At 39.6% G+C, this 23,923-nt stretch overlaps 2 protein-coding genes across 6 annotated transcripts in view; one reads left to right on the top strand and one right to left on the bottom strand.

The window, feature by feature from the left end:
• TFEC (transcription factor EC) overlaps positions 1-23,923 on the bottom strand; it is a 789,619-nt gene that overhangs the window by 264,568 nt on the left and 501,128 nt on the right. The gene's annotated exons all lie outside the window — the stretch shown is intronic.
• TES (testin LIM domain protein) overlaps positions 21,048-23,923 on the top strand; it is a 64,047-nt gene continuing 61,171 nt past the window's right edge. The window contains 1 exon segment of the mRNA NM_001195318.1: positions 21,048-21,254. Coding sequence (NP_001182247.1) covers positions 21,228-21,254 — 27 coding nt within the window. The 5' untranslated portion in view covers positions 21,048-21,227.

The following is a 23,923-nucleotide window of genomic DNA, read 5'->3' as shown; positions in this document are numbered from 1 at the left end:
TCCTACATCACTAACACTTTGCCATATTTGTTTATCTGTTTTTTCCCTTGAACCCTTATAAAATAAATTATAAATATTCTGATGCTTCAACCTAACTGCTTTAGCATGCATTTATAGAAAAATAAGAGCATTCTCCCAGCTATTGACAGTACTGTGTGCGTGTGCATGCTGAGTTGCTTCAGTCATGTCTGACTCTGTGTGACCCTATGGACTGTAGCCCATCAGGCTCCTCTGTCCGTGGGACTCTCCAGGCAAGAATACTGGAGTGGATTGCCATGCCCTCCTCCAGGGGAGTCTTCCTGACCCAGGGATCGAACCTGTGTCTCTTACATGTCCTGCATTGGCAGGTAGCTTCTTTACCACTAGCGCCCCCTGGGCAGCCTGACAGTACAGTAATCACGTCTAGTAAATTTGGAAAACATCTTAATGTCACCTATTTCCCAGTCTGTATTTAAATATTGTTACCTCTTTCCAAAACACATTGTATAGCTCTTTACTTTCAAACCAAGAGCTAATCAAGAACCATGCATTGTCTTCAGTTGCTTTGTCTTCCTTAATCTAAAACAATTACAATTCCTTCTTCCTTTTTCCACTACAATACAGACTTGAGATAAGACAAACTGTCTTGCAAAACATCCCATATCCTTGATTTCTCTATTTCCTTGTCGTATCCTTTAAATTGGGCTTTCCTAGTGGTTCAGACCTGGAGGAGGAAATGGTATCCCATCCCAGTATTCTTGCCTGGAGAATCCTATGGACTGAGGAGCCTAGCATGCCACAATCCATAGGGTCGCAAAGAGTCTGACATGACTGAAGTGACTTAGTTAGCTAGCTAGTGGCTCAGACAGTAAAGAATCTGCCTGCAATGCAGGAGACCTGGGTTCAGTCTCTGGGTCAGGAAGATCCCCTGGAGAATTCTATGGATGGAGGAGCCTGGCAGGCTGCAGTCCATGAAGTTGCAAAGAGTCGGACACGACTCAGTGACTTACAAACACACACACAGTTCAGTTCAGTTCAGTTCAGTTGCTCAGTCGTGTCAGACTCTTTGCGACCCCATGAATTGCAGCATGCCAGGCCTCCCTGTCCATCACCAGCCCCCGGAGTTCACTCAGACTCATGTCCATCGAGTTGGTGATGCCATCCAGCCATCTCATCCTCTGTCATCCCCTTCTTCTCCTGCCCCCAATCCCTCCCAGCATCAGAGTCTTTTCCAATGAGTCAACTCTTCGCATGAGGTGGCCAAAGTACTGGAGCTTCAGCTTTTGCATCATTCCTTCCGAAGAAATCCCAGGGCTGATCTCCTTCAGAATGGACTGGTTGGATCTCCTTGCAGTCCAAGGGACTCTCAAGAGTCTTCTCCAACACCACAGTTCAAAAGTATCAATTCTTCGGCGCTCAGCCTTCTTCACAGTCCAACTCTCACATCCATACATGACCAGTGGAAAAACCATAGCCTTGACTAGATGGACCTTAGTCGGCAAAGTAATGTCTCCGTCCTTTAACCCTCTAGCTCCTATATTTCCTACATACTGGAGGTTAAAACTGGGCCTCCTGAATTATGTTCAAGGTTAAATTCTTAACAGGAATTCTTCTTAAGTGATACTGTGAACATTGCGCATCACACTGAAAGGCACTGGCAGTGTGTCCCTGTCATGTCTGATGTCCCACTTTTAGTGACAGTAAATGTGATTACTAGATTAAAGGCTATGAGCTAATCTCTTGGTTTTAAAATTAAGTTATTTTCCTTTGAGAGCTACATATAATCTGCATTCCCCATCAACCATTTACTTACTGGTTTTAGAATTCATTAACTTTCCCTACTGTGACATGCACAATAAATCCCTCAAAGATGTTCATGTCATAGTCCCCAGAACCTATGAATATGTTACCTTACAAGAAACAAAGAAGTTTCAGGTGTGATTAAAGTCAAGGACCTTGAAATGGGAGAATATGCAGGAATATTGAGCTGAGTCCAATCTAATCACTTTTCCAAGTGGAGCAGAGAACCTTTTCCACAGGTATTCAGATAAAGTGATATAATGATGAAGCAGGGTCAGAGAGATGCTAAGTTGCTGGCTCTGGAGGCGGAGTAAGGGATCCTCGAGTCAAGGAACTCAGGCAGCCTCTAAGAAATGGAAAAGGCAGAGAAGCAAATCCTCCCCTAGATCTTCCAGGATGGAGCACACCATGCTGACATCTTTTCAGTCCAGTGAGAACCCTCTAGGACTTCCAACGTACAGAACTGTAAAACAATACATTTGTATTTTAATGCTATTTACTTGTTATTTCTGGTGGTGCTGGATCTTCTTTGCTGCAAGGCTTCTCTCTAGTTGCTATGAGGGAGGGCTACTTTCTAGTTGTGGTGCTAGGGCTTCTCGTTGCGATGGCTCCTCTTGTTGGGAACACGGGCTCTAGGGCACACAGGTTTCAGTAGTTGTGGCACATGGGCTGTGTAGCTGTAGCTCCTGGCTCTGGAGCACAGGCTCGCTAGTTATGGCACACAGGCTTAGCTGCTCTACGGAATGTGGGATCTTCTCAGATCAGGGATAGAACTTGCATCTCCTGCATTGGAAGGCAGATCCTTTAGCACTGAGCCATCAAGGAAGCCTTATATATTTGTACTATTTTAAGTCACTAAATCTGCGGTAATTTCTTATAGCAGCAGTAGAAACTAATGCAGATCTTCTTCGACTTATAATGGGGTTGCTGCTGCTGCTGCTGCTGCTGCTGCTAAGTCACTTCAGTCGTGTCCGACTCTGTGTGACCCCAGAGACGGCAGCCCACCAGGCTCCCCCGTCCCTGGGATTCTGGGTTACAATCCAGTAAATCCATCATGGCTTGAAAATATGATTAAGTAAAAAATACACTTAATACACCAAACCTTCTGAACGTCATAGCCCAGCCTACCTTAAACATGCTCAGAACACTAACATTAACCTGCAGTTGGGAAAATCATCTAATACAAAGCCAGTTTTATGAGAAAGTGTTGAATGTCTCAAGTAATTGTTGAATACTATGTTGAAAGTAACAAACAGAATGGTTGTATGGATACAGAATAGTTATAAATGTACTGATTGTTTACTCTTGTGATTGCAAGGCTGACTGGATAGCCGCAGAGTGCCACTGCCCAGCATTTCAAGAGAAGATCAAATGCATGTCACTAACCAGGGAAAAGATGAAAATGCAAGATTTAAAGTACGGTTTGAAATGCATATCATTTTCATGCCATCATAAAGCTGAAAATCATAAGTTAAACAATTGTAAGTCAAGGTCATACCTACATTAATTATTTATTGAGAGATGTGAGTGAAAGTGTGTACACATTTTCTACATCAGTCATATTCCAAATCACGTGTTCCTAAAGGCTGTACCTGGTCTATTATGTTGAACTATAACCATGGCCCATCAGTATTTAAGTAGTTATGCAATTGAATGATTTTTACTAATTTTCATGTCAGAGAATGAGATTTTTCTGGTTTTCAAATACTCTACACCTTCTCTATCAAAACTTAGGACTTTATTATATAGTAACAATATGGAGGCAAGCCAGAAAGTATTCATTCTTGGAAAGCATTATCATCATCAGTTAAAAAATATTGCTTATATGGGAATTTTCTTGCATAGTTCAGGAAGTTTTAGAAACTTTATAAACATTAGTTTCCTCCTCTTTCCTATACACTACTTTGTCCCAGAAGACAAATGCCAACAGTAACTAGAAAGAGCTGGAGTATCTTACTATTGTCAGACAAAATGAACTTAAAAATAAGAACTGTTACTAGAGACAAAAAGGGCATTTCATAAGGGTAAAAAGGATCATTTCATTAAGAAGATAAAACAATGATAATATGTATGCACCTAAAAACAGAGCTCCAAAATGCATGAAACAAAAACCGACAGAATTAAAGGGGTAAATAGACAATAACAATAATTGTTGGATACTTCATAATCCTATTTTCAATAATGGATATAACAACTAGAGAGATCAACAAGGAAATAAAAACTTGATCAAATTATAAACATAGCAACAGACAAAGAACATCTATAAAACACTCCCCCAATATCACAATATATATTCTTTTCAAATGCACATGGAACCTTCTCCAGAAGAGATCATATATTAGGTCATAAAAACATGTCTCAAACTTAAAAGAAGCAAAATCTTACAAAATGTATTCTCCAGCTTCAATGGAATGAAGTTAGAAAATCACAATAAAATGATGGATGGAAATTTGAAAATTTCACAAACATATAAAAGTTAAACAACATACTCCAAAATAATCAATAGATCTACCTGGCTGGGCAGCTGGATTGGGAGATGTTAGTGCTATAGAAGATTGTGCTAAACCTTAAGGCTAAAATCAATGTTAGGTAGGGCCTGAGGAGCACTGTTGTGTTCAACTCTCAAATTTTATTTCTTGGATCTGTCTTTGTCTATAAGCAAACATACATTTAATGGCTTCTGAGATAAGCTCCCAATCCCATTTATAATCAAACTAATCTATTAAACTATTGCTCATTACTGCCAATTCAACTGCCCAGCTAGATTAATCCCTCAGGGTTTTGTAACTCAAGGAGCCTTCACATCCTCTGTGCCTTAGCTGTACTACTGAATGCCTGCTCTCATCTCTCTGCTTAGGTATGACACTCCATATGACATTGTGCTGTGCGCTGTGCTGTGCTTAGACACTCAGTTGTGTCCAGCTCTTTGCAATCCCGTGGACTACATCCTGCCAGGCTCCTCTGTCCCTGGGGATTCTCCAGGCAAGAATACTAGAGTGGGTTGCCATGCCCTCCTCCAGGGGATCTTCCCAACCCAAGGACTGAACCCAGGTCTGCTACATTGCAGGCAGATTCTTTACCAGCTGAGCTACCAGGGAAGCCCCAGTAAGACATTATGTATATGCAATGTTGTGTAAACTAGAATACATTGATGTAAACTACGTTTACTTGCATTCACATCCTTCAAGAACCAGTTAAATGTCCTCTTCTTCCAAGAATCTTACTAAACTCCTATAGACCTCATTGATCTTATTTCTTTTTCTTTTCTAGATTTTCCCTTTCTTCCTTCCTTCTTTCCTTCCTTCCTATTTTCCTTCTAAAACTGTATTCTCCTTCTTCTATATGTCTATCCCCCACACACTTGGTAAAAATTATTTTGAATTCTGTATTTATTATTTCCTGGTTTATTTCACAGAATTTATCATTCATGTGTATTTCCTGAAATAAAACACTGCTACATTTTGTCTTTTTTAACTTCACATAAAAGCAATTATAACGTATTTGTTCTTCTGTACTTTGCTCCTTTTTATCATCATGGGTCTGTCAGTTAACTTGAGTAGGAATTATATACAAGGTTCAGAAAACAAAGCAACACAATACAAAATACTGAATAGCCTTACTCCACCCTCCCCCTCTCCGCCGTAACCTCTGTCTCCCTCTACCTTCTTCCTCTGCTTCTATTGAATTTTTCCAGTGAAAGCGAACACCACTGTATTCTTATCCCTACCCCACCTTTTCAATTAAAAAAGGAGTTAACATCATGTATAAATCTTTTCATATAAATTTACAGAGAACTTTCTTATTTTTTTATAATATGCATCTGCCTTAGTTTCATAACTAGCCTCTTTAATGGACTCTTGGATACTCTCTAATCTTTTACTAATACCATGTTGCAGATAACACATATGCCATTTTCTTCTGTGTGCATGTATTTCTGTAGGATAAATTCCTATGAGTAGGACTCCTGGATGGAAAGGGAAAATATATTTATAATTTTGACAGGCATTACCAAATTGCCCTTCAGAAAAAGTGTGCTATTTTATACTTATCCAACGATATGTTCCTGTTTTCCCTCTGTTTCGTTAACCTTAGATTTTTGCTAATCTAATAGGTGAAAAATTCATCCATTGGATTTTAAATTGTGTATATTTTCTTATTTTTAAGACCATTTGTCTATTTTTCTATGAGCTAGCTTTTCATGTCTTTGGTACATTTTTCTTTTAGATTATTGATACTTTTTCAAATTAATTCCTAGAATTATATGAATAACAACTTATTCTCTGATTTTTTATCTTTCACTTTGTGTATTATAGTTTTGCCACAAAGAAATTTTTAAAAATGTTAGTTAGTTTTGTCTGTTTCAAAATAGCTCTGGGTTTTTAATCAAAGGTAAAGAGTGCATTCCTAATTTAATTTTGTCAAGATATTCTTCAATGTTTTCGTCTAGTACTTACATGATTTTATTTAAAGCTTTGAGTTTATATCCATGTAGAGTTTGAGGACTGGCTCTAACTGTGTCTTTTCCTGAGTGGGGTTTACCTAGTTGCTCCACCCCAACATCATGTATGAGATTCACCAGTGTTGATGCTACTGTTCATTCATTCATTCTACATATTGAATTCCATTGTGTAAATATGAACAACTTATTTTCTCCAGCAATACAGTGATGTTGATTATTTCCAAAATTTTGCAATTATAAGCAAAGCTTTGTAAATGTGCTTATAACATTTTATTTCTAAAGTCTATAGCACTTACTGTCTATCACATATAACTTGCATTAATTGGATAAATGATTTGATATTTAACCATTTCCTATTACTTATTCACTCTTTTCACACTAGGACTTGAGAAAAAGAAGACAGTAATCTTACATCTTTTCCCCTGAATAGAAGAGAGATGAGCTCTCAGTAGTAAATGAATTGAGTTGAATTAAACTGAATAGAATCAGTAGCCTGCTATAGGCAGTGAACTGTAACATTATTTCCTGTTATTCAACAAAAGCAGAAGCAACAGGATAAAATTAACTGCATACATATTTTGAATATATATAGCTGTTTATTTTTTAAGGTTACAGAGAACATGAATCTTAACTAGAAGCCTGTTGTTATTGTTTAGTCACTAAGTCATTTCTGACTCGTCTGTGACCCCATGGACTACAGCCCACCAGACTCCTCTGTATATGAGATTCCCCAGGCAAGAATACTAGAGTGGATTGTCATTTTCTTATCCAGGGTATCTTCCTGACCCAGGGATCAAATCCACATCTCCTGCATTAGAAGGTGGTTCTTTACCACTTAGCCACCTTGTTAGTCCAGTCAATTAATTCATTCACCTTTGATACTCTGGGAATTTTTCATGTGCATATGAATATTGATACAGATTCTGTGTGTGCTGTGCTTAATTGCTCAGTCGTGTCTGACTCTGCAACACCATGGACGGTAGCTTCCTCTGTCCATGGGGATTTTCCAGGCAGGAATACCAGAGTGGGTTGCCATGCCCTTCTCCAGGGGATCTTCCCTACCCAGGGATTGAACCCAGGTCTCCTGCATTGCAGGTGGATTCTTTACTGTCTGAGCCACCAGGGAAGGCCTTTTATGACCTATCAAAAACAGATGAGAAATGAGAAATGGAAATGTTACTGCAGAGTTTCCTTTTCATGCATTCAAAAATAACACATTGGCCTTATTTGGTGTTATCTCTCACATCACTTTTGACTAATCCTTTTGTTTAAATGATAGGCGTCTAGGAGTTCCTACATCCTCTTATGGTAGAAGCAAATGCCTTTTAGAATGCATTCCAGGCTAGGTTTTTGCCCAGGGATTAAAAGTCTGAGTTTTAAGTGAACAAAATCTACATCTCTTTCAGAACTGTAATTGATTTTCCTCCTTACCCAGCTATTACTGCAAGTACTACACTAAAATACTCACCAATAAGCTGGAGTCATCCCTTTTTAGGACTGATTAAACTTATGAAAAATAAATTAATATCTTGTGTTCACACTGAGGCTTACCAGAGGCTCATATTTATACTACAGTTAAGAGGCAATCTTAAAAGTACATTTCCATTAGCAATAACATATTGAGCTCTCAGGAAATGGCATACCCAAGGAAAAGCAGTGTTTGAAAAATGAGATCTATGTACATTCCTAAGGTAAGAAAATTTGTTAAACGACAATATAACAGATAGAAAGATGCTTTTCTATAAAGCAAAATCATGATTTTACTATTAAGTGATAATATTCCATTAAGGCAAGGTGTTGTGTTATAGTTTAAGTATTAATAGAATTAAAATGTCTGTGAGCTTTGAGCCATATAGGAATTGCACATAGTACTGTCTGACATACAAGCCACTTTGTCTTTTTCTGTACTAAAACACTTTTCTAGAAAAACTATAATTACATTATTTAAGAAATAAACTGCTACAGTAGTTAGAAAAATGTAAGACAATACTATTTGTTTAATTTTTTGTGATACTTGTCTTAGTCTTTTGGGGGTGGTATAATAAAACTACCATAACTTGGTGGCTTATACAGCACATATTTATTTCTCACAGTTCTGGAGGCTGGGAAAATCAAGATCAAGGCACTAGCAGATTAGGTGTCTGGTGAGAACCTGCTTCTCCCTATGTCCTCACATTGCTCAAGGGCAAGGGAGCTCCCTTGGGCCTCTTCTATAATGAGTGTGTACTCAGTCATGTCCAACTCTTTGTGACCCCATTACCCTGGCAGGCTCTTCTGTCCATGGGATTTCTCAGGCAAGAATACTGGAGCGGGTTGCCATTTTCTCGTCCAGGGGCTCTTCCTGACCCAGAGATCGAACCCATGTCTCCTTCCTCTCTTGCATTGGCAGGCAGATTCTTTACCACTGTCATTTGAGAAACCCTCTTTTATAAGCACATTAATCCCATTTATAAGAGTTCTACCATCGTGACCTAATCACTTCCCAAAGGTCCCACCTCTTACTATTACTGCATTAGGGGTTAGATTTCAACATGAATTTTGGGGAGATGCAAGCATTTAGTCTATGGCAGTGCACATGGTTTTTTGTTCCTGCCAATGAGCAAAACTTCAAAAAGCCCTCAGTACTTATTCCTAAAAGCTATCATTCTATCCAGGGAACATGCTGCCATAGACAATAATTCCACAAATACCATTCAGCCCTCACTGCATATGCCCACAAGGAAATATTTATTCTAAAAATGATGTAAAATTCTCCATTGCAAGAAACACAAGGATTCCTAGCCAATGACTTCAATAAACTCCAAAGCTCTAATGTCTCATGCTTTTATTTTACCACCCTATCTTTTACATCACATTTTCCTTGTTTGCCTAGGAAAGTAGTGAGCATTTAGCATTATTATTAATGTTTAACACTGACTTGTGGAAGAAACAGATAATAGCTTTGCTTTCTGCTTTTTATATCATTTCTAAATTCATCCAGCAATTCAAGAGGGATTACTCAATGCTCTAGGTTTAGGTTAAAAGTAAATCTTACTAAATTGTGGTGAAATAGTGATGGAGTTCTTGCTTTCAAAACAAAAGAAAACAAAATTTTCCCTAGAATAGGAAAATGATTATGCCAGCATTTCCTTAAGATTATAAGGGACTTAAATAGATAATAACACCTTGTGACTCCTTAGTTTAATAAGAAAAAAAAAAACTGGTCATAGATCATTTCCAGAATTTTTCAAAATTAAACTTGTAAAGAAGAGTCTTGCTTTACTTAGTTATGAAAGATGTGAACTTGAATTATCTGTTGCCTTGTCACTGGTAACATGAAGAAGCTTTGTAAGGGAATGAATCTGAAATACTGCAAGGAAGAGAAATAATTCTAATGAAGTCAATAAACCCAATTGGGTTAAACTAGTTCAAATTATGTTTCTGTCCTATGCTACCTAGACAATGGCAAGACATTGAGAAATTACTATGTGGAAGATGGGGTATTGCAAAGGAAAGGCCTTAATATGTGATTCTATTGGTGAAGGAAGACAATGGTGAGATACAATCCATTGAAAATGATATTAAGAAAGTTAGTTAAATTTCTTTCCAGTTTTCTATTAGGACACAGGCCATGCACACCAAGGCTGTTACTTAAAAGAATTCCAAAACAAATGTCAGGGTATTGGAGGGTGTGGGTGACATCTTACAGTCTTCATAAACTACAAGACAGAGATAAGCTGGATCATCAGAAGGAAGAAAGGATCCTGTGGTATCAACCAACAGTGTCAGTGTTGTTAAGATAAGTACTTTCTACCTGTGGCCAGAAATCCAAAACAGCAGAAAGTCAAAAAAGCACATGTTCTGCTCATACAAAGATGAAACACTCTGTCTCATACTGAACGTAGTGTGTTGGCTTAGAGAGGTGCTTTCAGGAGGAATCAGAGAAATGGAAGATTTTATCCCACATGACTCACCAAATGATCTCCTGTGTCCTCGCTGTTAGGCTACTCTGCAAAAGCCTCATTTCAAGATGCAACCTGGAATCAGTCCTGTGGCAAGGTGAAGCTTTCTATTATCTCTGGCTGTTTGAGGGTAGTGGCTTAGAGCAGGCAATTAAATTGAGGTTAGAGAGGTAGACAGAAAACCAAACTTGTTGCTCAGAGATCAAATCTATGGCTCAAGGCTAGAGATGCAAAGATTTCACTTGAAAAGGGTGGCAGATTGTATCCAAAGATGACCATAAAAATATTTTCCATGCCACATTCTTAACTGTGTGATATTTACATCCTTCCTATTGCACAGTAAAGTCTATGATACCATGATCTTGAGGGGACCTTTGTAACTACATTGATCAACAGAACTTAGTGAAATTGATACCATGAGACTTATGAGGCTAGTTTAGAAAAAAATGTCAATCACTTCCACCTTGCTCTCTTGGGATGTTTATTCTTGGAACCCAGCTGCCACATGTGAAGAAGTTCAAATTAGCCTATGCTGAAAGAACACATGGAGAGACCATTTGCAGATGTTTTTGCTGATAATCCTAATCACCAACCATCATCAACTAGACACGTGAAGCACCTTCAGATTATCCTAACCCTAACCACTGAGACAACCCCAGGTTTCAAGTCTTTCAGCAAACAAGCCTTTCCTACGTGTGTGGTCCCCAAGACCACTCTCAGGTTCAATGATTCAGTAGAAAGACTCACAGAACTCAGAAAAACTGTTAAACTCATGTATGATTCATTACAGTGAAAAGATAGATTAATTTCAGCAAAGGAAAAAGACACACAGGGCAGAATCCAGGAGAGACATGAGTTTCTAGTTCTCTTCTTTCAGTGGAGTTACAAGGACAGCACTTAATTCTCCCAGTAATGATGTGTGACAATATTCAGGAAATGTTTTCAGCCAGAGAAACTCACTTGAGCCTTGGTGTCCACTGTTCTACATAGGCATGGGCTGTCTGTGTGACTGGCCTTTGTAACTCAGTCTATAGCCCCCAAGAGGTCCAACTGATACAGCACAGCCCATGAGTCACATTTTTCAACCATCTACTACCTCTTAAGTCTCCAGATATATAAATGCATGTTTCTGAGGCAGGATACTCCAAAAGTTTAGAGGTTATCTCCTAGGTGACAATTAAAGCCAATTTTATTTTTGGAATTTGCAGGGTTTGAACAACTGATATCCATTGAGTTACCCCTCTACTGAGCGTGAGGCTAGTTCAGAAAGATGCCCAGCACTTCCATCTTGCTCTCTGGGACCTTGGAATTCAGCTACCATGCCATAAGGAAGTTCAAACTAACCCAGGCCAAAAAAAAAAAAAAAGAAAAGAAATCATAGAGAGGCGATATTCAGATGTTCTTGCTGGTAGTGCTGGTCAATATCTATCATTAATCATATATGAGAAGACATCTCCAGAGAATTTTGTTCCCCAAATGTCTTAGGCTCATCCTTAGCCTTTAAGACTTCCAGCTGAAGTCCCAGAGATCATGGAACAAGACTTTCCCACCATGCTCTCTCCAAATTCTTGATCCACATAGTTTCTAACCCTACTAAAATGGCTGTTTTAGGCAGCCGACTTCAAGCACAGGAAGTAAGGTCCTGCCTCCTTCTCCGCCCTGCCTCACACAAAAAAATCTAAAACATCTTACACTGGCTTTGGGAAGAAGTGAGAAGAAATTCAAGGGCCTAAGTATACTATCTGAAAGTCTAAAGAGATTCCAGGCAGCAGTTATCTAAAGCTAAAGAAGGCTGTCAGTGAGTTTTTAAAGGAAAGTATGAAAGTGTTACTAGAAACTGGAGGAAAGAAAGCAGTTGTTAACGTAGCGGTAGAAAATTTGCCAAGACTGTTGTCTGTGGTAATGTATAAAACAGAAAACAGCTAGAACTGGGTAACTGGAGAATATTGAAAGCGCCACTTGACTTCTTTTTACTCGCATGATAAAATGTGAGAAGAGAAAAAAAAAATGTGAGAAGAGAGATGAACTAAAGAATGAAATGCATTGTTAAATAAAAAAGGGACTGGTACTTTCTGGGTTCAAAAGCAAAACTGTTTCACATAACCAACATTTCCATATGTCTAACAATTTTTAAATTAAGTATTGAGAAATGGCTTCTTGGTAAATATCAAACCCGGGGTGGTGTATAACAGTCTTTGTTAAGACAGCAGAGAAGTTTAACAGATTGACTCATACATAGTCTTTTAGACAGATGGAAGGCCGCCTGAGGTTAAGGGTGTGCCTCAGATATCATCTGCATTTTAAAGTGTTTCTAAGAATACTAAATATAATGTCTCATGGAAATTTCACACTGGAAGGACAAGATAAAGAAAGGATACTATCAGAGAAGTCTGTGGATGTGGCTTTGGCTTAACAGAATATATTACACATTGGCACATAAGAAACACAAATGGTTTTTCAAATAATTATAAAAGCTTGAACTGAAAGGAAAAAAATCAGTACAAAATGCTAAAAGGCCTTTGGACTCCTATCTTTTGCATTCAGCAAGCAGGTTGAGAAAATGACTCAAATGCAAACATGATGTGCTCTTGGTAGAAAAAGAATGCATCAGAAAGCAAAGCCAAGATTCCAGAGTGGAGTCAAGATCCATGAAGAACAATTGCCAAGGAACAGAAATGAGTGCCAATCAAGGAAGTCACAGCGTGGTCCTGGCCAGATTTCGGAACTGCTATGGAACAGCGGTTGTTATGTGCCTCCTGTTTTACACATTATTGAAGGGGATTGTCTACAGCAGGTATTCCAGGACTCGCCCTCTATACACTAAGTATGCTTGAGGCACAGATTTCTTGTTTGTTTAGTTCAGAGTTTTTCAGATCAAGAGGAATTGTCCTCAAGGAGCTGTAACCAGTTACGCTTGAGGAGTATCATCCACATCTGGCCTTGATGTCGATGACAGAGACTAGACTTTGCACTAAGGAGACCTGCAGCTCTGAGAGAGTGACATAGTTATATTTGGCATGTGAAGGAAGGTGAGTTTTTGTGACAAAGGGTAGATGGTAGATTATATTTTCCAAAGAAGATTGCAACAATATCTCCTATTTTATATACTCTTCTTAAATTGTGATTTTTATACTCTTCTCATCAAGGTGGGGTCTATGTCTCCTCCCCTTAAAACTGAGCAGATGTTTATGATTATCTCAAACAACAGAGCATGATAGAAGTGGTACTACTATATGACTTCCGTAGCCAGAACATAAAAAAATGCCATGAATTCTACCTAACTCTCTTGGAACACTTGCTTTTGAAACCCAGCCACCAAGCTGTAAAGAAGCCCAAGCAGCCCATAGAGGCCCTAGCTGGAGAGGAACTGAGGCCTTCCCCCACCCACAAACATCACTGAGGTCCAAGCTGAGAGCCAGCACTAACGTGCCTGTTGTGTAAAGCCATCTCGCAGTATGTCATGTAGTATTCAGGCATCTCAGCTGATAGTGCATGCAGTGGAGACAGGGGATTCTGGCCTTTCCTGCTCAAACTGCAGATTTGTGAGCAAAATAAAATTGTTGTTCTTGTTGTTTAAAGCTATTAAGTTTTAGGGTGGTTTGTTACACAAAGATAGATAATAGACCTCTGGGATCTTTTAAAGCTGAGTGGTTCTTCACTGGGGATAATTTTGCTCCACAGAACACATCTGACAATGTCTGGTTGTCACAACTGGGGAGGGATGCCACTTGTGTCTAGTGGGTGAAAGCCAGGAATGGTATTTAACATTCTATAATACACAGGACAGCCCCCTGCAACAAATAATTACCTGGCTCAAAATGTCACTGGTCTCATGGTTGAGAGATAGTCAGACATAACTAGCACTTTCAACTTTTCTTAGCACATAGTACCTGAGACATGAAGTCTTCTTAATCTTCTTTCATCACAGGCCGACCTTCTGAAAGCCATCAACTGGAATTAATTTGGGTTTCCCAGGTGGCACTAGTGGTAAAGAAACTGTCTGCCAACGCAAGAGACACAGGAGACTGGGGTTCGATCCTTGGGTCAGGAAAATCTCCTGGAGGAAGGCATGGCAATCTACTCCAGTATTCTTGCCTGGAGAATCCCATGGACTGAAGAGCCTGGCAGGCTACAGTCTGTAGGGTCACAAGAGTCGGACACAACTGCAGCAACTTAGCACACATGTGAAATGTCATTGGTCTAATGGTTGAGAGATGCTGATTTAAAGTTCCCCTGAAATAAAAATGACAGGCATATTCTTAAGTCTCAAGCCTGGCAAAAGGTGTTGTTTTATCCCAAATATCTCAGTCCTCCAAAAAGCTGCTCTTATGGTAGCACAGCTTTCCAGAAGGAAATCCTCAATCAATGCCTTTTTAGAATTCATTTTAAGGAACAATGGATAAGGAAGTGTTTTCCAGAAGTAATAATCCAGTGCCTCTAAAGTAGAAGACAAAGGAACTAACGCCACTGACGGTAAATTTAGTGCTTATATTCTCAATTCTGCAAGATATATTGTTGAGTGTGGAAGAAAGGCCACTGATTGCTTCTGCTTTTTCCTAGTAACAGTTTTACTGTGACTATGTTGCTTTTGTTCTCCCACTGTAATGGGTTATATTATGTCCCCTCCCCCCCAAAAAAAATTCATATCCACCCAGAACCTCAGAATATAACCTTATTTGGAAATAGAGTTTTTAATAGACATAATTAGTTAAGATGAAGTCATATCAGATGTGCATGTTAAGTTGCTTCAGTTGTGGCCAACTTTTTGCCATCTTATGGACTATAGCCCACCAGGCTCCTCTGCTTATGGGATTTTCCAGGAAAGAATACTGGAGTGAGTTGCCATGCCCTCCTCCAGGGGGATTTTCCTGACCCAGGGATCAAACCCACGTCTCTTAAGCCTCCTGCATTGGCAGGTGGGTTCTTACCACTAGTGCCACCTGGGAAACCCCATACCTCATTAGGGTTGGCCTTAAATCCAACGACTGGTGTCTTCATGAGAGAGAGGTGAGAGATTTAAACAGAGGTACAGAGAAAACAGCCAAGTGAAGATTCTTCAGGAAGGGCTCATGAGAACTGTATTTCCTAAATTCTATGTTTATGAAAGTCTTCGCCCTTTAACTTGGAAGTTACTTCATATAAAATCCTTGGTTTACATTGTCTTTCTTGAATAGCTTAAAATGTTACTCTATCCTCTTCTGATCTAGAGAATTGCTAAAGCAAAAGTGCAATGTTAATACAATTGTCTTCCCCTTTTAAGTCACATCCCTTCCTAAAGCTGAATACCCAAAGGATTTTCTTTCCTATTCTTCAAAGTCCAGTAACTTTACTAGATATGTCTTGTGTTGGTTATTTTGAGTCAATATATTCTCAGGTAAGCAATATGATCTTTCAATATCTAGTTCCATATCATTTTTTTAATTTCAGAAAGTTTTCTTGAGTCACCATTTTTCAGTGTTTGTTCCTTTGGTTTCCATCTTCAGAGACTTATATCATCCACGTACTTGATCTCATCATCTTTTTAATATTTGCTACTTTCTCTGGAATACTTTATATTTGTCATTACTTTTTAAAATTTTTATTTATTTTTAATTGAAGGATACTTGCTTTACAATATTGTTTTGGTTTTTCCCACACATCAGCATGAATCAGCCATAGGTAAACATATGTCATTACTTTTCAATTTTTTAGAAAGAAGAATTTTTACTATCCATTGTTTGTAGGCATTATTAGTTTTTTGCCATAGTATTCTTTTTAGTTTAGCCTTCATCTATGTAATATTATTTTCTTCATTTCTAATTCTTTCCTGAATTCTATTACCTCAGTTATGAGTTTTTCTAATTCTAATTTGTGTGATCCTTTTATGACATGCATTAACTTTTTGATGTCTTTAATTTGTTTTCAAATAATACACTTTTGCTCTGTTTTGTGGACACATCTTTCTGATGTACTGTAGGGAAGTTATTCTGCTCTGTTTGCTCTCTTTTCTCATGTGTGTACTGGATTTGACCTTAATAAATTACTGTTACCCATTATTATGTGACAATAATTTTCCTAAACTTATACAGTGATGCAGAGTTTAGAAAATTGTGTCCAACTTCAGAGAGCTCCCTTGTTTTTATGAAGCGCTAACAAATACAACAAGATTTTGGAGATTTCCTGACTCCATTTCCTTTTCTGGCTGTTGAGCACTTGAAATATGGCTAGTATGACTGAGAAGTCAAATTTTAAGTTTTAATGGATTTTAGTTAACCTAATTAATTAAATTTTAAATAACTACATGTGGTTACTGGCTACTACATTGGAGAGAGCTCCTCTAGCCTTTCACTTTCCACTGTCTCTTCTGCCCCAACCTACTTATTCTGATTTCCCTTGACAAAGTTTCTTATTGTGGGACCCTCTCCTAGAAAGAAGTCCTAGTGGGTGAGTCATGAGATATCACAGGGTGAGATTAATTCAGCCCCTTCAGTCACATTTCACTGTTTCCACTGCTGTTTGAAATTTGGCCTGCAGTGTTTTAAAATGGATATCTGGAGGAGAACATCTTGAATTTTCCTGGTGTCCATCAGACACCAACTTATTGCTTCTCTCCCTCCCCGACAGAATTTTTTATACATGCATGTCTTGTGGCTCTTGTTGGCTTGTCCTTATCTGTCATGTTTTTGGATTTATGGAGATACCTTGCCAGTTTTATTATGAAGGCTGTCCATGGCTTTTGGTTTTGCTAACCAGTTGATCAGTTTTTTGTTTTAATGTAGATTTTTCAGGCAGATTGAAAAATTATACTGCCACTGCCCCACCTTCCTAAAATGCTTTGAATAATATATTTTTAGATAAGGTTTTTCCATTAAGAAATATGCCATGATCATGGAATATTTTTTAAAGGAAAGAAGGAATCCCCATGGACCTATCAATCAGAGACAAACCACTGCTAACATTTTATGAATTTTCCTCATGTTTCTTCTCTGTGCATGATATTTTTGCACAGTTGTGAGCATAATCTATATACCATTCTATTTTCTATTTTGTTCCTATAACATTATGATTGTTTACTGTTAGAAAAAATTAATATAAACTTTTCATGTGAATCATTCATTATTTCCCTAGCCAAACACCAGTGTTTGGTCAACTAAAAAAATTTTTTACAGGTAATAATTTGCTCTGAAAAAATGTTTGTCTCCCCATAGAACAATGTGTAATCCATACAATCTGCTAATGAGCAATAATAGCTAAGTCAGTAGCATAGGAGTTCCTCTAACTGGTGTTAATAAATTATGAACATTTGCTAAAGAGGCCACCTGGGGCTACATTAATAATTGAGGAGACAGGTACAGTCATCTTTATCTTGGAAATTTACCTTACCTGGTGTAGAAAACTTTCCTATTGGTGTTTTCTTTTCCTAATGTTTTGGTATGTTGAGTGTGTGTGTGTTTATATGTACATGTGTATATGTAGATGTTTGTGCCTGTGTATTTATAACCAGTCATCTGCATCTCCATCCCAGATGTCTCTTTTGACTGCCAAACTCAGATCCAATCAGCCTTGCAAAATCATTACATGCAAGTGAAACTCATCTTAAGGTGGGAAAGGAGAGATTTACAGCCACCGTACAAATCACCAAATTAGATTCCTAAGAGTGACTCTTAGGAATGCTCATCCCTCCTCCCTTCGAGTCAATCACTCAATTCCAACATTTTCTACTGCCTTAAAATCATTGGTTATTCCTTTAACTCTCTATGTTGCTGCCTCAGTTTGTCCCATAGCCTATTTGACATGGGATACAGCTTTTACTCCCCAAGTTTACTTTCTGTTAAATTCAATGAGAATTTGACCCTTTTCTATAGCTGGACATTGTTGATGAATTCCTTCTTGAATTTCTTCTCTTAAGAGGTTGTTGGGAACTCTAATTTTTTTTTTTTTTTTTACTAACTAACCTTTATTTCCGTTCTGTGCTTTTCTTGCTCAACTGTGCTCAATTGAGGTCATTGATATTCTCTCTTATTTTGTTATATTCCATGCTGATCTTTTCCATCCATGGCTTTCAATTATTTATCTATGTAAGATATTGACACTTAAATCACCATTCCACTCCAGTTCTCATCTCTAAGATTAATATGTGGATACTTCAGTATCCCAGCCTCAAATCTAATGACTGTACCCTTTGTCCTCATCCCACTCCCAGGAAAACACAACTAAACACAACCTATATTTTCCTTTTTCCAGAACCACCTACAAAAATGAGCAAGCCAGCAACATGTGTATTATCTTCTACTCATTTTTCTGTCATCAATTACATCTTGTCATCGAACAATGCCAGTTCTAATTCCTTAGTATCTCTTTAGCATAACACTTGAACAGCTAATAAGAAATTGGAGTCTAATCCTCCTAAACTAAAACTTATCTACCTCAATGTTAATTTGTATATAATTGGCACAGTAATGTTTCCAGGTAGATAAAAATTTCAATTAGCAAATGATACACAAAGTGATGCTAGAAGGTTTGGGAGGAAAGAGAGAGAGAAGGGCAAAATACAATGCTAAAAAATGTTTCCAGATATTTTCTCTAGTGTTTGTCTCTCAAATTTCACAAAATAAGCCCAAAATTTATGTTACAACATCATTTGATTCCTTATTTAAACTGTTTCACTGGACATTTTCCATCTGTTAAGCTCCCTGAAAGAGACCAAATTGCCTTGTCATAACTAAACCTCATGTTCATTGGAGTTTACATTGGGTAAACTTTGCAGGAGCCCAAACATTGTAGCATGGTTTGGGAAAATGGCTTGGAAAAGTTTTAATTAAACTGAGTGAGAAGAAAAATTCATGACCATCTTGGTCATTTCATTTTTAGTTTATTAATAGAATAAGAAAAACATCACATCATAAATCAGTGCTCTGTTTGTTACTGAACTGAATTTGGGTCTGCTCATCCAATATGAGACAAAGCTAAGCTACTGACACCAGGTTGTGGTGAAGCAAACTGTAGTGTTTATTGTGAAGGCATCAAGCAAGGAGGACAAGCAACTAAAGCTCAAAACACTAAAACTCCCCAGTGGTTTTTACGGGAGGATTTTTAAAGGCAGCATTTGGGGTATGGGTTGTAGGGTGCCTGACCAGCTTGTGCACAATTCTCTGACTTGTCGGTGATGAAGTAACAGCACACAATTTCAGGAATCCCAATCATCAACCTTCTTAATTCCAACCAGTCTGGGGCCTACATGTTGGTGGTTCATCTGGTTGGAGTGGGGCCTGGTTTCTATAAAACCAGTACAAGGATATGGCTCAGGATACTATCTATAGCACTGAAGGAAGAAGCTAAAGGCCCTTGGCTTTACTTTACAGCCAAACTATTATTATTTAGTTTCATTTGACTGTTTTCCTTTGTTTTTGCAATTTCTCATTTAACTGATTAAATTTGCTTTTGGGAACTTGGGAAAAGCGTAGGAAGTTAATGTTCTTCTGCAAACAAAAGGCAGGGGACACCAGGGGTCTGTCCAGGGGAAGATCCTAAGGGTTGAAAACGTTAGCTAAAATGATTTTGGGTTTTTTAAGTTATCATATTTCAAAAGGTAAAGGGGAGAGAGGGCTTCCCTTGTAGCTCAGTTGGTAAAGAATCTGCCTGCAGTGCAGAAAACCTGGGTTCGATTCCTGGGTCAAGAAGATCCTCTGGAGAAAGAAATGGCAACCCCCTCCAGTATTCTTGCCTGGAGAATCCCATGGACAGAGGAGCCTGGCAGGCTACATACAGTCCATGGGGTTGCAAGAATCAGGCATGACAGAGAGACTAAACCACCACCACCACCACCACCACCACCAAAGGGGAGAGAAATGTGGACCTAAATAGCTATATGATTTGGGACTTTTTCCCTTTTAAAAGTAGATGCAGATTAGGTGGTCACTTGCTATCTAATCATTATAATTTTCTATCATTACCATGAACAGAGGAAAAAAAGTCAAAAGGTTGTTTTTTTCCATCTGGAACAAGCTGAAGACACTGCTTAAAGACTCATGAGCTTTAGCTCTGTCCCCAAGAGACTAATAAATTGGGCAGGTCCCTATACTTCTGGGGTCCTCAGTTCCCTGCAAAATGAGAAAGTTATACTCAATAATCCCTAGATTTCCTTTCAGGTCCACCAAGGCAATAGTATTCATTGCCATTGCTCCTGAACGAGGCCATAATATGGATCCAAATCTAGAGCTGCAGCGCTGCTTGTTATGCCTATGATACTGCTTCATCTAAGCATGAGGCACATGAGCAGCCTCACATCATTTCACACAACAGGGGCAAAGGACAAGCCTCTCCTTCCAAAGGAATGGTGTAAGTTATCCCTTTACTGGTTCACACTATCCTCATTTTTGAACTATCAAATGCTCAGAAAACCCATATAACCCTCTTCATTGGCTGTCTGAGATAAGGTTTCCAGCCAGTGCTTGGGATATTGGAGAAAAGTATTTAGCCAAGTGCCTTTTCCACAACTCAACAGTGAAATTATAGAGTGCATTTCCATCACGAAGATCCCTAACAATCCCCACAACTTCTCTTTTTCTTCGCTCTGAATTCATATTTAAAGTCCCAAGGAAAACAGGTTCAAGCTGACTGAATGGAAAAGGCTCTTCCTCATTTCAGCTGGAGGCAGCTTGGGCTCCAATTCTTTGGGAGCAGGTAGTCAGGACGCCCAGCGGAGCCTCAGAGATCAACTCCGGGCTACAGGATTGAGCTCCGCAGGGTACCGCCCCGAACGCGGCCCCGCCCCTCACCTTGCTGGCGCCGCGCTCGGCAGCGAAGGTGCGTGCGGCGCTCAGTGATTGGCGGCTGCCTGGAGGGGCCCGGCTGCCATTGGCTGCTTGGGCCTCTTTGTTCCCGGTCCCCGCCGCAGGCCGGCTGCAGCCGACTGGGCAGCGGAAGTTTGACCGTGCCGGGCAAGTGGCTGCGGCGGTGGCGCCGGTGTCCCGGTACATCTCCTCCAGTACCGGCAACGGTGCCAGACGCCCGGCGATCCTGGGCGTGATATCCCCGACAGGAGGAGAAACCCCCTCTGACACATAGACATGGACCTGGAGGCCAAAGTAAAGAAGGTAGGGTGGCTGGCAGCAGCCGCTTCACCTGCGCGGGGCGCCGCCCCCTGGCTGCCAGTGGCTGGTGGGGCGCAAGGGCCGTCAGGCACGAGCGGTGTCGGGATCGCCGGCGCCCGGGGCCCCAGTACCCGGTCCTTCGGGTAGAGGGGGTGTCCGCTGGCCCTACTAACTCCTGAAACCCAGGAGCGACTGAGAGTCGCGCGCGAGGGCGGGCGCGGGACATTTCTCCCTGTCTAACCAAGTCCAACGGTTGGAGGTGTTTGAAACTTTTCCTTAAGATGTTTTGGCAGGGCTTGTGCCTCCCAAGAAGAAAAGGATGAGCTTAGGGCGAGTTCGGGCGAAACCGTGACACTACTTCTTCCTGTCTCAGGAAGCTGAACTTTATTAAGCCTTTGTGGTTTGGGGTGACTGATGAGACTTTTGACAGCTCAGACCTCCTCCCTTCCCAGCTTGGCAGTCAAGAGGCTGTCTAGAGTGAGCGTTGATTTAATGTGCTTCCTTCGCAGCAGCGGCTGGTGATGGCGTGAAAGGTGAACTTTTTTTTTTTTTTTTTTTTGGTCTCTGGTCATTCATTACTTGACTTCCAAAGCACTGCCTTCGTCTTCCAAAGAAAATGTTCTCCTTCTTTGGCAACTAGTCCCAAAGGACGATTGTCAGCGGTGGTTTAGCTCCAGGAGACGTTTCCTGACTGGCTGCCCTCCGGGCGTCAGGACCCACGGCCCTACCTGAGCCGCTCCGTGATATTAGGAGACTCGCGTTTCCTGGGAGAAAAGGGTGGGACTAGACTGTGACTCAGAGGGAATGCTGATGTCACATTCCAGTGTAACGTTCTGTGTGAAAGGTCGTCTCATTCCAGGGAATTGATTAAGCTACTTGCTCCTTGGAGAAGGAAATGTTGCTCCTTATCAAATAAAGAAGGAAGTTCTGCTGAGAGTAAAGGAGGGGAAAGTAGAGAACCTAATTTTCTTCTCTTGCTCATTGTGGGTTATCAACATTGCCATTACTTTATCTTCTAAAGACAAGGTTTCTAACCTAAGCATTAGTTCTGTTTCATGCCCAGAGTTGGATTTTTGAAAATATATGCAAGTGCAAAATATTAGGTTAGGTTAGGAGGCTGTTGAAAAATAAAAAGCCTGCAGTGGGGAAAAAAAAAAAACATGTTTGCCCTTTGTGACTAGACTCAGCTTCCAAAAGGGAATTCATGAACAGGAAAACGTATTCTGAGAGTACAGTGATTGAATTCTATTGTCTTCTAGTTTGGTTTCTTATTCTTTTCTTTGCTTTTAGATGACACTTCACTTTCACTTTTCGCTCTCATGCATTGGAGAAGGAAATGGCAACCATTCCGGTGTTCTTGCCTGGAGAATCCCAGGGACAGAAGAGCCTGGTAGGCTGCCATCTCTGGGGTCGCACAGAGTCGGACACGACTGAAGCGACTTAGCAGCAGCAGCAGCAGCACATTTTTTGTTAATCTTGCTTGCTACTAGGAAAGCATTTTGTTTGCCCCTTAATTAGCCATCTGTTGATGAACGCTGCTTATTTTGTTTTTCATGTGGGAAACAGTGGGTAATTTAGTACTTGTCTAAAAATTTTTTGGGGGGATCTTGTCTATGCTTAAACATAGTGCTTCAGAAAAGACGTTTTAAATGCCCAGATCCTTTGGGAGAGAGGGATGAATGGGTGAAACCATTCTGTAAGCTACTGTAATTGTGAATACCTGTCATTATATATTTGTCAAAACCCACAGAATAAACACCAAGAGTGGACCCTAAAATAAACTGTGGACTTTGGGGGATGATGATGTGCCAGTGAAAGTTCATCAGTTATAGCAAATGTACCACTTTGATGTGGGATATTGATAATGGGGGTGGGGGTTGGTCTGAAAAGGGATAGGAGATATATGGGAATGCTGTATCTTCTGCTAAATTTTGCTGTGAACCTGACTGCTCCGGAAAAACAAAACAAAACAAAAATCCCCTCTATTTAAAAGGAGGGGAAAAAAAAAACAAGTAGCATTCAAAAGTGATTTTGAAATTATTTGAGACAAGAAGTAGTTCTGAGGGAGAAAGTCCAGAGTTAAGAATTATATGTGCTAGCAAGGGAAAAATCCAGACATTATTTATACAGTTTCCTTAGTTTCAGAATGTGGATTATCATAAATAATGGTCTTGATATATGGTGTAATTTTTCTCCTGCATCTTCCCTTTACTTTAAAAGGTTATCTTTTCAACCGAGAATCTTATCCTTCTCTCTCATCTTCCTCCTCCCCTCCCGCCGCCCCAAGAAAAAGGATTCCATAAATTTAAAACTTGTACAGACAATACCATGACAGTAACAAATCCTTGTTTCACTACCTTGTCATCACTGGTGATTCTCAGGGCAAAGTCCTCAACTAGTAAATTGGAAAGTAAAAGATCCCAAAGATGTCCAGTCTGATTGCCAACATACCTTCTCTGTGTCTAGGTAGGATCCTTGACAGATTAATGTTCTGTGCATTTGACAGAGTGTTTCCCAGTACAAAGAATTTAGAGGTCCCAGAAATACATTTCATAATTTCAAAAAGAAACTTGCATTCCCTTTAGAAATTGTTTTCTAACACATGAGAAGAAGGAAACATTACAAGATCATCTTTGATCTTATGAGCCTTCTTACCCTATTTTGGTATCTAG

Source organism: Ovis aries, chromosome 4, assembly GCF_016772045.2.
Source record: "Ovis aries strain OAR_USU_Benz2616 breed Rambouillet chromosome 4, ARS-UI_Ramb_v3.0, whole genome shotgun sequence".
Taxonomy (NCBI): domain Eukaryota; kingdom Metazoa; phylum Chordata; class Mammalia; order Artiodactyla; family Bovidae; genus Ovis; species Ovis aries.
Note: the sequence above shows the minus strand (reverse complement) of the source record. Positions and strands in the feature narration are given on the sequence as shown.